This window comes from Eublepharis macularius, chromosome 18, assembly GCF_028583425.1.
Source record: "Eublepharis macularius isolate TG4126 chromosome 18, MPM_Emac_v1.0, whole genome shotgun sequence".
In the NCBI taxonomy this organism is placed as follows: domain Eukaryota; kingdom Metazoa; phylum Chordata; class Lepidosauria; order Squamata; family Eublepharidae; genus Eublepharis; species Eublepharis macularius.
In genome coordinates this window covers 8948493-8962200 of record NC_072807.1, presented here as the reverse complement: position 1 = coordinate 8962200, position 13708 = coordinate 8948493, and the positions used below count along the sequence as shown (strand labels likewise).

General features: G+C 42.6%; 1 protein-coding gene across 9 annotated transcripts in view; it reads right to left on the bottom strand.

The window, feature by feature from the left end:
* The window catches only part of SUPT20H (SPT20 homolog, SAGA complex component), a 34608-nt gene extending 21887 nt beyond the window's left edge, over positions 1-12721 (bottom strand). For 6 of the 9 annotated variants that reach the window (XM_055003038.1, XM_055003041.1, XM_055003040.1 and 3 more), the window contains exons 1-11: positions 12539-12721; positions 11288-11384; positions 10727-10762; positions 9464-9522; positions 8661-8727; positions 7853-7982; positions 6650-6753; positions 2433-2549; positions 2249-2302; positions 492-631; positions 32-188 (exon numbers count right to left, since the gene is read on the bottom strand). In XM_055003038.1, coding sequence (XP_054859013.1) covers positions 32-188; positions 492-631; positions 2249-2302; positions 2433-2549; positions 6650-6753; positions 7853-7982; positions 8661-8727; positions 9464-9522; positions 10727-10762; positions 11288-11290 — 867 coding nt within the window. In that variant the 5' untranslated portion in view covers positions 11291-11384; positions 12539-12721. The remainder of the gene's footprint in view (positions 1-31; positions 189-491; positions 632-2248; positions 2303-2432; positions 2550-6649; positions 6754-7852; positions 7983-8660; positions 8728-9463; positions 9523-10726; positions 10763-11287; positions 11385-12538) is intronic. The other 3 variants (XM_055003039.1, XM_055003046.1, XM_055003042.1) reach the window with 2 other exon arrangements.
* Between the last annotated feature and the right edge of the window lie 987 nt (positions 12722-13708).

Here is a 13708-nt window from a genome sequence, read left to right as displayed (position 1 = left end):
CAACTTGCTGTGTTTTCAAAAATATGCATACATTTCCAGCCTTGGAAACTTTGAGATCATACTGCTGGCCCCCTTTCCTCTCCTTTCTCTTCTGCAAATAGTCAAGCAACCTGAGCTGGGGTGGCGTGGGGCAATGGGACACTTCGTGTTGCCAATTCAGAGATGATCTGGAGTACCTTTTGAAACATCTGCAAGACATTGAGAGATTAACAGAACCATCGGGATCACATTTGTGCACCACATCCGCCTAAAGCGCAACTCTTGGGCCTGTTGCATGCTGCTGCTGCTGCTGCTGCGGCTTCTTTTTTTAAAGTCACCTGTTTATCATTAAAGTGTGCTTTCCTCAGTTTTAAGGTTTTTTTCTTATGGATTTTAAAATCAGCCAAAACCTACTTCGTGAATAAAACCTAAAATATTTTCCTTCATTAAATCAATCAATTTTTTTTCCTAAAGAGATTTCTAGAACAGCGCAGGTTATTACTTTCCAATACCGTTTCATGGGCTGAGTGTTCATTTTCTGTTTGTTATACAGGAGTCTGTTGGCTGTGCAGGTTACTGCAATGGAAGGATCCAGGCAAAGAGGTTCTGCTGTAGCCAGGATAAGCTGGCTTTCCAGTAAGAGTTTATCTTCCTAGAAAGCAAACAGAGAAGACTTATAAAAGGGCAGTGAAAACACTAAGGCGGCTGTTAGGCACATTTACTTCAGAGTAAACATCATTGAGATCACTGGGACTTAAATATCTGCAAATGCACAAGATCAGAGTGTGCTAACACAAATATTGAAATATTATTTCACCATGGAAGCTTCACATGTGGTATATAGTAGGGGTATACAAACTAGTATTCACATACAGCTTATATAGCCAGCTTTTTGCCAATCTGGTATAATTCCACTATACCAGTACAAATCAGAGATTCCTTGGACAGATCCAGGAAGCAAGATAATGACTGGCTGAATACAACTGAGTTAATTTGTTTTTATACAGCAAACACACCTGCAACCAGGCTAGTAAGTCCCCCACACCCCTGCCCTTTCTTTCCTGGGCTTTTTTCCAAGGATAGGGGGAGTGAAGCAGGGGGCAGAGGGACAGACTGTGTGAGCCAATTGATGCAGCAGCTCTGCTTCTCTGGCCAATAAGGGATTCTCAGATGGGACAGCCTTTTTCAAAATCTTCAAGGAGTTAAAAAAGCAGACTTGGTTCAGAGCAGACTCCATTTTGTGTTGATTTCTGGAGAGTGTTTGGTTTGCTTAGCCTCTGGCTGCCCTCTCTATTTTGGGGGTTTACCACTGCCTGACTGGATCTTTACTGCTGCTACCTGCCTGAAGGCCACGTGATCTGACTTTACCTGGTTTGAGAGTTCTATGACAGATTGAGATTTTTTTTCTATTTTGAGGGAAGGGGATTTTGTCTTGGATGGGGAGATGGTAGGGTAAGGTGGGAGAAACAAAGTTTTTTCTGTCTGTTTTTGGAGTGCATGACCCAACTAACTCAGTGAAAAGCCTAGGGATTATACTGGATCCAGCTGAGCTGCTAGAGAAAAAAGTAAATACATAGGTCTCCACTCAAAGTCAACCTGGAGACTCCAAGTGGACATAACTGCATCTTGTATGTGAATTTAAGACAATCTTCCAGGCAGGCTTTGAAAAAAAAACCCTAGTTTTGCATTTGAATAAACACTGTATATCTTCAATTCTGTATTAAGATTACATTCTTGCAATTCTCAGGATACATTTCATACCTGGGACTGGATACATATAATGTCTATTGATATTAATTATATTGTTTCTAATTTACTAGAGCTATATTATTTCCTTCCTGCTCTGATCCTTGTCCCATTCCAGGGCTGAGCTGTTCTGGGTCTCTGGCCTCCACCTGACGTATTTAGCTGGCCTGCAGAAGTATGATGTTTTCAGTCAAGACCAGTAACTGTCCGCCTGTATTCCTAGCCATATCCATGACATCTAAATTGATGGAATGTTCCTTTATAGAGAAAGAATTCCCTTTGCACAGAAAACTTCAGGGATAATGGTTCTAGCATAAGTTTGCCCTCATCTCTACGTGTAAGGTATTTCTTTTGGTAAAGAGAAGGATACCTTTGTGTTTACCACCTTGGTGAAATGTAACCTTTTATGGTGCTGGACTCTCCTGAGGCTGAAATATTGGATTGTGTTAGAAGGACAGCCTAGAATATCACAACAGATTGAAGCCAACCCTAAGGTCACCCAAGATGTTGCCACATCTGTTACCTGAGTCCATTTGTGGTTGTCATTTGTAATGGAATGCACATCACAAATCAAGGTCTGGGGAGAAAAAAAAGCGGAAAACTTTATTAGTCATGAAAAACCTACCTTAACTGACATGTTAGGATGCTACGATTCTTTTGTTTTCTTTTAAACCCATGAGAATTCGGGAACATTCTGAAGTGCTTACCTGCATTGTTGGGCGTAGAAGGATGTGCTTACTTTGGTATGTTGGAGATCTGAGATTACCAGACTGTCGATAGTCACGTATTTCTGTTATGACACAACCACCATGGAAAATATTAATCTGTTTAAAAGCAAGCAAATGTTTTAGTAGGCTCAGGATGCTGTTATAAGACTTACAGTACTTATTACTTATATACTTGTATACTTCTCTGCATGTCAAGGTGTGTTCACCAACCTGAGAGCACTGCGAACTCCATATTTTTATTCTGTTAATACTCTACACAGCATATACAGGCATACAGCTGCTGACCTGTAAACTAATAGTGGCTTCTAAGGACTAGAAACATTTTGCCAAGATACTTCAACTAACTGAGACCCATTTATTGTTTATTTAATGTCCCAGCTGTTGATCGTGCTGATTTACACTGCAAGCCTCAGTAAGAAAGACAGAATATAAATAATGTAAATATATAACTAAATAAAATAAAGAGAAGCCAAAGCATGGTTTGCAGTATTTAGGAAATCAAGATCTGACCCTTCCAAACATCCAACAAGCAAAGCTAAGCACAATTTCAACAGGAAAGAAGAGACTTTAAGAATGAATAGAGCATGGTTTCCAGTCCTGAAAAACACCAGGCTAACAAAACACTCTATACCCAACAATAGCCCTGCAGAGAAGATGAGCACATCAAGCACCAATCCATATGCTAAAGAACCTCCTCAGGATACAGTGAAGCCTCCCTCCATTAGCATTCCACACCCTGGGAAACTCTTACAGGATGACTCAGCTCAACCCCACCCCTCCTGAGCAGATATAAATGACCTGCCAACATCTTTTCCACACTGTGACACTGAGAGATCTCTGTCTTTTGGTGCTACACCTCTGAAGATGCCAGCCACAGCTGCTGGCGAAACGTCAGGAACTACAATGCCAAGACCACGGCTATACAGCCCGGAAAATCCACAACAACCATCGTTCTCCAGCCGTGAAAGCCTTTGACAATATAAAGCAAAGCTAGGGCTCACCTAACTTTGATTTCTTCCTTTCAGCAGTCTGCTCCTTTCCTCCCTATGGAAATGATTCTTCAGCAGGCTGGGCCATGCTTTCTGGGACCAAGATGCAGGGCAAAAGATATGTCTGGGAGGTGGGTCCTTCCCTATAGCTCCCACAGTCCTCCTGCCTTAGTCAAAAAGGCAAGTTTCACAGAAGCTCTTCAGAAATTAACTTGAACGAGAACAAATCATGTATCTTTGACAAGAAAATTCCACAGTAAAACCAACTGGCCTCTGCTCCTTGCCTTCCAAATTCAGTTTGGGAGGGTTAAGCCATAAAGCATATGCAGAGGTGTGGAGCTGTTCTCCTGATGCAGCTAAGAAAGGCACTCACTGCCCTTCGTTTGGGAAGAGGAACTTGAGAGTATGTAGGTAAAGCATTACAAGTTACACTGAGTAATCTGTCAAAATCATGGAGCATCCTTCAGCAAGACACTTCTGTCCAGGCAACAGCAAAATTGCCTCAGAAAGCTCACAAGGAGCAGCCTCCCTGGCAAACACTTCCCTCAGCATGATTCAGGTAGAAGTCAAGTCCTTGGCCTCCGAGGTCTTTCTCCCAAAAAGACTGAAGTTAAGGAAGACCCCATTCTGGTCAACCTCCTCAAGGGTGCTCCTCTACTAGTTGAGCAGATCCAGCATTCAGACATAATGACAGAAAGTCAGCAGGCAGAGCATATCTATAAGAGGAAAGAAGTCTGTCCCTCAGCTAGTTAGCACAGAATACTAGCAAAACAAGTCCACTAATCTCCAACAAGTCTGCTGGGTAAGATGATTTCCTCTGTGAGTATCATTCCACGGTCACAGGTACAGTATAAAGTGGTTCATCTACTTCTTACAGCCTTTGTGTTGGTGTGTGAATAGACAACACCTACAGCACAGAGGACTCTGAACTGACAAGGGCGTGTCACATCCCTTGCATTGCTTAGCTGGGCATATAGGCACCTGCAGAGCACCTGTCCTGTACTCTGAAGGCACAAGCAGGTTGTCATGATTGCCAGCAGTTGGATCACACAGAGTGGTAACTGAACTGAGAAATGTTCGTCTGGATTGTCAAGAGATTTGGACGAGCCTACAACAACACCTGGTAAGCCTTCTTAAAGGGGTGTTCATGGATAACATCACAGCACACTTCTGCTCTGTCTTACTATGTTCTTTTCTTCTTCAAAGGAGGTCTGAATGCCGCTTCCAAATACCCCAAAAGACGGACCTTGTCTTCGTCCAGCTTTCTAGAGAACATTCACAAAGGACTGATGTACGGTTTTCCTTTTCATTGAAAGCTCCTGAAAGCACCATACCTCCAAAGACTACCCTCAAGAGCCCTCATGTGGTTCTACAAGCACACTCAGCTTTCCTTTGAGCTCCTGGATGCAACTTCCCAAAAACTGCTCACAAGACTCTTTTCCTTGGAGGAGGAAGAGCTTTGCAGCTGGAAGCTTTCACAGCAGAAACAGAGCTTTGTATTGTTTAAGAAAGTGTTTTAAAGGCCAGATTCCTCTTTTGTTCCACAGATTTCAAAACCCATGCTCACCTTTTATCATAACCCTACATTCACAAAGCAAAGAAAGCAGCATTTCTTAAAGGTTTGTAGGATTTTTTAAAAATTGCATTTTTGTTATTATTGTCTGTAGAATTTTCAAACTTTGTATGGACTAGCACCGTATCTTTAAAGTAATACACAACTTTTCTGTGTCATTTTCAAGCAAAAGGTGTAACAGTCTACTCCTCCAAGATGAATTCCCCAAAGGTATCCTGCCGACTTAATCTAGGGGCCTATCTCCTCAGAGCCTTTTGGGGAGAAATCTGTAGTGATGCCATATGGTCTTCAGATCACACCTTCACAGAACACTATAAAAGGATATTTTCAACTCAGCTTCAGATATAGAGTCCTCCAGAAAAATCTTAAAGCTTTGGTTATTTACCAGGGTATTTTGACAAGGAGCAAATTTGTTTTCCTCCCTAGGACAAACCTCTTTTAAGCATTCAAATGAAGAATGAACTCCTATCCATTTTTTTTATAGTCTGGTGAATTTATTACTTTTTAATGGACAGGAATCCACTGGGTTCACTGTCAGTGCTATCCAAAGAAGACTTTCCTCACAGTAAGCTCCACTGAATTGACTCGAGTAGAATTCTGAGTAGAGCTGCTTAAGATGGCATCGTACAAGTCATTGGCTTTGCTAACCCTCTTCTCTTAGAACCGATGTCTTGGTACAGAGAAAAGTCCTCATCCACGTGCACACACATTCGCTCCTGGGGTTTTTTTTCCTACAAGAGATTCTCTCCCATGTTATTATGCTAAGTTTAATTAAATTAGTTTTCTATCAGTTTTCTTTTGGGGATTTCTTAGTTTATAGGATCCTCTCTCTGACTTTACTGACAGCTGGAAGCTTTAGGAAAGGTCTCATTACCCAGGCAGATCTTTCACCCCACCTGGGACTGGAGATGAGACCTAATCCAATGAAGAAAAAAACCCTCTTTCCCTTGAAAAGAAATGCACTAGGTAAAAATTTCCTTCTCCATCTTCATGGTGTAGTAGCCTTTGGAGTGGAAGATTTAGTTATTAAGTATGATCTCTCAATTCAAACACGTCAAATCACTGTTAAGCTTTCTTTATTATGATTTGAGATTGTGTCAAAGTTCAACCTACGGAGACAAGCAGTATATGCCAATAACTACACTGCATTAATCAAACCCATGCTCATTAAAAAATTATTAAAGCTTCACTTAAAATGGTCCAGTTTTGGCCACCATCTGTCTTTCTAACTATATAAACTGGACTGTTTCCACATGCCCTTAAAGGGACTACCCACTCACCGAATACAGGCAGCTTCTCCCCAGGAGTCCATCCAGCTCCATTTGCAAAACGGTTGTGGGCCATTTGGCTTCCATGTTTTCTGCACGTTTTCTGGGAACACACTTTCCGCACTCCCAAACAAGGTGCCAAAAACATGGAAGCCAAATGGCCCACAGCCAGTTTGCAAATGGAGCCATGTGGATTCCTGGGGAGAAGCCGCCAGTGTTCGGTGAGTGGGCCGTCCCTTTAAGAGCGTGTGGAAATGGCCCTAGTCAAAGAAAGAAAGGGGGGCAAAGAGAGATGACTGAACACACAGTTACTTCTTCCAGTACAATCGCCTGACCACATACAATCACTTGCAAAATCTTTCTAACCTGAGATTTTTCCAGGAGATCAACTAAGATGGGGGGAAGCTCCTCAGAGTCCAAATATTCAAGCAATTCTCCTTCTTCATAGGAAAGCCGAATAGTTTCTGAATCTGCATGAAAACCAAAACAATACGAGTAAAAAATACAAACAATACAAGTAAGAGAATTTTTTTGGTTTCCCAGTGTAAGAGTAACAATGATTCTAGTTCAGCAAAACTAATTCTGGCTCATGGTTGCAAAACACATTTGCTTTATAAAAATGTGATTTTATTATATTAGAAACCTCTTCAACCCACAAAGGGACAGGTTAAGAATGTTTTAAATGAGTAAGTTACCTAAGGAATGGTAGACCTGACCTTGCTTCTGTATCTCAACTAGCTTAATACCTGCTCTTTGCTATGGTATTCAACTACTTTAAATCCAGTTATAATACTTATGTAACATTTTTTGGTTTGTGATTTTTTTTTGAGTAGGCAACCCTAGTGAAGTTTTAGGGGAAGACGGGAAGGTGCATTTGACCTCGGGACACATTCAATGACTCCCAATAGCAACTGCAGACTGTTTAGAATGTGGGAGATGAGGACCAATCAGGCAGCATACACAAATTACCTCTGTGTTCCAACTGTCTCCAGAGGGCAGTGGGGGGCGGGGGGAGGGGAGGATGATATGTGGAATGTTGTGAGGCCCAATCAGCCCGCATATGCAAAAGACCTTGAAAGGCTGGCCCAATCAGGGAAGAGTGGCCAAGCTGGCAATCGGCATGGGTGCAAGCCACACAGAGAAGCTAAAGCCCTTTGGGAAAACACATTTTACCCCTTTTACCCCCTCAGGGGGTGAATTTCATAAAAACCCTTCTTAGAGGGTTTTATATCATGAAAGGAATGTTCTCCCAAAATTTCATATTTCTAGGTCCAGAGGTTTGGCCTGGGCGTTGATGAGTCAGTCGGGACACTGTCTTTATATATACAGATTAAGTGAACGAGTACAGTTTGCTGGAAAAACACTGCATACAATGTAGGAAATATGCAGGAGCACAGAAGATCTTACATTTTCCAGAATCTGGCTTTTAATAGCTTTGTTCTGAGCTGAAGACAACAATGGCACAAAAGAAAATCAGTCCCAAAGCAAGCAGCCCACATGAGCTTCATAAAATACTGCTTGGAAGAATGCTTGGTCAAGAGCCCCACAGCTTCACCACTCTGACTTTACCTGAGCCATTCTTTCCCCTGAGCATCAGTGAATAACCTTCGTTTCCTGGATACAGGTTCACCACCAGGCATGACAATGCCTCTTGCATCACTAGCTTCTCCAACAAGTTCACGTTACGTCTCAGCTTCTGCTTTAAAACAGGCAGCACTCATGAAAACTACAAGACTCCATCGCTCTCTCACAAGCCACCTGTCCATCATCTATATTCCACTTGTCAAGGAAAACGGAAACATTGCGCTGTATCCTATCAGCTTTCCTGCTCGATCTTTTCCAATTCCTTTCTTCAATGTAGCCACCACATAATGTGGCTTTTGCCCACAGGGACTGCTTCTGAATATTCACTTAAATTTATGGCGTTTGAAACTGCCTGAATATTGAAACTTCTGAATATTCACTTAAATTTATGGCGTTTGAAACTGCCTCTCGCAACTAGGGCTTTTGCCATAATCTTCTACAAGGAGAGACACACTGAGCGCTGCTTACCTGGCAGAAGTCCTCAGTACTTGAGCCAAGCCCATTTTAACTCCATCAATGTCCCCAAACTGATCCTTTCCCAACAAAGGCATTTAAAAAGGTGTTTGCAGGCTTAGAAAAGCCACAGCCAGGGAAAGAATGCCCATTTCCCTCTCCACCAAAGATTCGCGTGATCCTGTCAACAGGACTCTTGTTATATTCGAGCAAAAAGGGGACAGCTGCCCAGGATCTACTGAAAAGCACTCTCTGATGAATGAGGAAGTGCCCTACAGCACAATCCAAATGACCAGAAGAAGAGCACAGAATAGGTACTTTGTAAACAAACTCTACTTACCTTTATTTCAGGTTCCTTGTCACATTCTTCTAGATACAGTTCGTACAATTTTTGAAATACAGATTTTCTAAAATTAAAAAAGACAATATTTGAGTAAATGTTATTTTAGATAAGGTAAGCAGGAAGCACTAAGAACAAAGAGTCTTGCTGCCCCTTGAAGGCTAAAATTTATTGTGGCATAAGCTTTTGGGAGCCAGAGCCCACTTTGTCAGATACACATTCAGTTGACAGAGACAAACAGGATGCACACAAAGCTACAAAAAGTAATAAGGGATCTGTGGGGAGAAGCTATTATAAACTGAAGCCAGAAGGCTCAGTTCTCCAGGGCCCCTTTCTGTTAAATTACACTACAGAGCAAATAAAAATGGCATTCAGTAAGAGTGAATGATCCCATTAGAGCAGATGTGGATCAAGTGTTGTTGAAATAGTGAAGCTGATGGATCTGAACCTGTAAGGAGGAACAATTAATTTCTGAAGTGAGCTTCCCGCCCCCCCTAGCCACACCCAGTCTCTAATGAGTCCATGTTGGATATTATCAAATATATATATAACTTGGCAGCTCCTTGTTGGCACCTCCTTTTGAAACATCAGCAACCAACGGCTGAATATATGCTGATTTGAGCACTATCAGATTTAATGGGGAAAGGAAAGCATTTGTCCATCCTTAACCAAGAAACATATTGCACTATTCAATGGTTTTAGGCTCACAACACCTCATGTCATGATCAATTGGTTAGTCCTGAAAGTGCCACGAGGCTCTATGTCACTTTACCATCCCTTTGGATGCATTAAACACTTCCTACCTTCCACTGGATAAATATTTTCGTTTGGGAGGCCTCTGACGAGCACTTTCAATGATATACTGGAGAAAGAAAGAAAAAGCCATAAACATGCTTAAATGTCCATAAATGAGCAAATAGCTTCAAAAGCAACCTGAAAATGATGTGTGCTTTCAAATTTGTAGGATTAACAAAATTAGCAAAAACATGATTAGAAAGTTCTCTTTTACCACAATTTCAGTTACCTGGAAGCTAATTGCAATAGGCTGGACACCAAGCTTCACGATAACTGTGCTGTTTTCTCTGTATCATGTAAAGCTAGATCACTTACATAGAAGGAAATACTAGTGAAGTCAGTGACCCTCACTTCTAAGTATTAAAATGCACAAAACTGGGCCATTACCCTAGTTTTCTTACGGAGAGCTAATCTATATCCATCACTAAGAATGTTCCTGTACATAAAATATAATCCTCTGCACAATTATTGGCCTGACTCACGGACTTGAAACATACCGATGTGTTTTAAAATGGGACACCGTGCGTTAAGTGCATTAGCCACTGGCTGTTCCTTAAAAACTGCACGTGGAAAAAGAACTACCTGCTGTAGGTTCAACACCTGGCACCGGCCAATTCCTGAGCCAAATACGTCCTCAGAAGCAGCCTGCCTCTGAAGCGTATGGGTGCATGAAAAAAAAAAACATATGGTGCCAGCTGAATGGTGCCAATCATGCCAGTCTGTAGCTATTTTAATTCCATTAGATTCAAGGAAATTACATCCCTGCAGTATTGTTTACATAGCCAAAGCACCTCGGTGTTACCGTTCTGGTGCAGACTATTTCTGTCACCAATCTACAGTTTCTCTTTGTATGTATGAAAGGTCAGCTTCTAGAAGAATGCAAGTGTGCAATCTTAAGCAAGAACAGCATATGTACATATCATCAACATAATGACAATTCAGTCTCTTATCTTGACAACAGTAGGTTATAGGAGCATGTTTCTCCAGGCTTCCTAATACTGTCAGCTCTTCCTCTTGGCTCAAAATCCCAACCCAACAGGAGGAGGTGCTATGGAAGCTATACTCTTTGCCCCCACCACCACTCAGACAACCAGAACCACCACTGTCATCAGCACAAGAGGAAGAGGAGGGCAACTCCATCAAGCCCCTTCCTGCAAGGATTCTACCCCCAGATACTGTCTTCCTGATGTTCTAAGATGTCTTGAAGATCAGAAATAGCTGACAGAGATAAATCTTTGAAATACATTCAGACAAATTGGTCTACCACATACCTCAGCACGATCCAATGCCATTTCTAAAGCTTGCTGCTGCAAGAATGATAAAGATCTTTCTCAGAAACATGTTTTTTGATTAAATAATTCTGCAGATTTGTGTAATTTTATCTGACCATCAGTACTATTAACAATCATGGATTAATTATATAGCAAGTTAAATGTTCTCATCAATAAAAGCAAAGCTTTGTTTAATAATTAAGGCTGCAATCCTAAATCGGGAAGTGAATCTCATTAAAATCTATGGGTGCCATATTGAGGATCTTTGGTGTAGAAGAAAAGCTATAGGAGACAGCAAGATGACCACACTACTTATTTATGTTACTGTTCAACATTAATCAGGAAAGGTAAAAACTATGAGAAAGGCCTCAAGAAAGACTGCTTGTGCATACCAGTACCCCCATCTCCTCTGTTCATTAATGCTTCTGTAACTTGAAGAAACTGGCTCCATGTAACAAGATCTAACATCAAAAGGTGCAAACCATAGACCTGCTACATCCTCCTCTTCTCCAGCATGTATCAAAAGCACTAATTTGACAAAATGACAGGAGAAAATCTTACCATATTGGCTGAAGCCCAGTGACAAGATATCCAATGAACTTTCTGGAGTTTGATGCAAAGTATGATGTCACATTTTTATGTCCATATTTAATGAACTCTAAAGTTGGAGGGAAAATAAGACATCACTTCAAAGAAATGAAACTTGGTATACAGAAACTTTATTTTCAGTAACTAACACTGAGTTTTTCTTTATTAAAATACAGATTTCATAGTAGTTATGAAACATTTGCACAAAATTATACCACACTGGGAAAACCACTTCCCGCAAAAGCTAAACACCCAGTAAGTGAAATGCACTGTAGCAAACATATTTAGATTTTGATAAAATTACACTAGAAATAAAATAGTATGCTGCCCAGTTCTTTCAACATATTAAGCCTAAAATTCTATAGCTTGTAAAGTATACTAATTCTATTACACCCCAAGATGATCATCATTTGATCTACCTAAAGAATGTGTAGCATTATGGCCACTTTAGTTTACTTATGCTAATTGGCAATTCAAGGGTCAAACCTGTGACACTCCCACCTCCAAGAGCAGAAGGAATCAAAACACACAAAAGAAAGGAACAAGAGTCTAGTAGCACCTATAAGACTAACAAACTTGGTGGTAGGGTAGGAGCTTTCGTAAGTCGCAGCTCACTTCTTCAGAATTGAAGAAATGAGCTGCAACTGGACTCTTGCTCTTTTCTACTGCTTCAGACTCACAGGGCTATCCATCTTGATGTATTTACATGAAAGAAAAGCATCTAAAACGAAGAAGTTTGGCTATTTCAAGAAGCAGGAATGGGTCCCACCCAGCAAAGCTAGCCCTTGACCAGAGCTCGGTTGCCTTGACCGTCTCAACCAGAACACGCACACCACACACCATGAGATAATGTCTGGTTCATTGAGCAAGCCCGCAATCCTCAAGACGGTTTCCTGGGAGTAAGCCGCATTGAGTAACATGGGGCTTACTTCTGAGTAGACCCGCTTAGGCTCGCTCTCCTACACTGAACTCCTAAGAGGAGTTACTCCAGTCAAAGTTACTGGAGTAACTCCGCTTAGGATTTCAGCTAAGTGACCCAAGCGGGGGCTCGCAAACGGAGCTCTGACAGCTCCTTCAACTGCAAGCGCCCGTCTGCACGGGTCGTTCTGCCAGCTGGGTTTGATCGCTAGTCGGCCACCTCGGAGGGCCCGCTCAGGGGGCTGCCAAGAGCTTAAACGGGACAGGCCACAAGCCCCGTCCGCCCCATCCCCTCAGGGCACGTACAGTGAGGACGAGCCCCTTGGGGACGCTCCTCTCTCGCAGCAGCCGTCGCGGGGGACCAGCGCGGACCGCAGAGCCGAGGCAAGAGCCTCGAGGGCCCTGCGGCGTCTCACAGCCCGCTACCCAGGCCACGCAGGCGGCGGCTCGGAGCCTGGGCCCAAACAAGCCTCTCGCCACTCTTCCGTCTCGTCGCCTGCAGTTCTCAGGGCCTTCAATCGGCGCCGCCACCGGAACTTCTGTGAAGCATTTCCGGTTCCGCCCGGGCGCGCAGGCCGAGCAGTTGCCAAGGAAACAGAGAGGGACGCTTCTAGGGGGCCGACTCTATTGCCCCGCAAAGGCCGCGGAGGATTCTGGGTTGGGATGGCAGCCGGATGTGTGTTGGATGGTGGGTTTGCCAACTCCCGGCTGGAAAATTACTGGCGATAGTGGGGGAGCCTGGGGTGAAACAGGTTTTGGGGAAGGGATGGAGCTCAGTAAGGTATAATGCCTTGGAGCCCACCCTCAAAAGCAGCCGTTTTCTCCTGGGGATCTCATCTCTGTAACCTGTAGATCAGCTGTCATTCTGGGAGATCTCCAGCCACCACATGGAGAGGTTGGCAGTTTATTCCAGGCAGGAATTCATGGCTCATGGTAGGGTTGCCAGCCTCATTACAGGGCGCAGCTCTTGGTGTTGTGCCCCAAGCGTTTCATCTGTGATCCTACCTGACAAGATAAGGAATGCATTACATTGCAATACCCAAAGTTGGGGTTTTGATGACTGGGTTCGTACTTACCTTCTGCTGTTACACTCTTTCGAAAAACAACTTCCTTCGGCATGCCTACAACTCAAAAGAGGACGTTGATTGGTTATCAGTGACATCACTGTTCTTGCGGCCATTGTTGTATTTATTGAAATGATATATTTTAAATATTTATTGTGAGACTCTTGTAATGTGACTTGGAATATCCGATCGTAGGAATTTGTCGGAGCACTTTGAGCACTTTGCACTTTCTTCATTGCAGTTTAAATATAAAAGTCCATAAAATATTTCTAGACATTTCTAATTGTTTGGGGATATCCGTTTTGATGAATTGTGGTTTAACTATTTAGTAGCCCTGGCAGTGGGTCCCCCCTTCTGTTTCTAGTCAACCTCCAGGTGGTGACTGGAGATCTCCCAGAATGACAGCTGATTT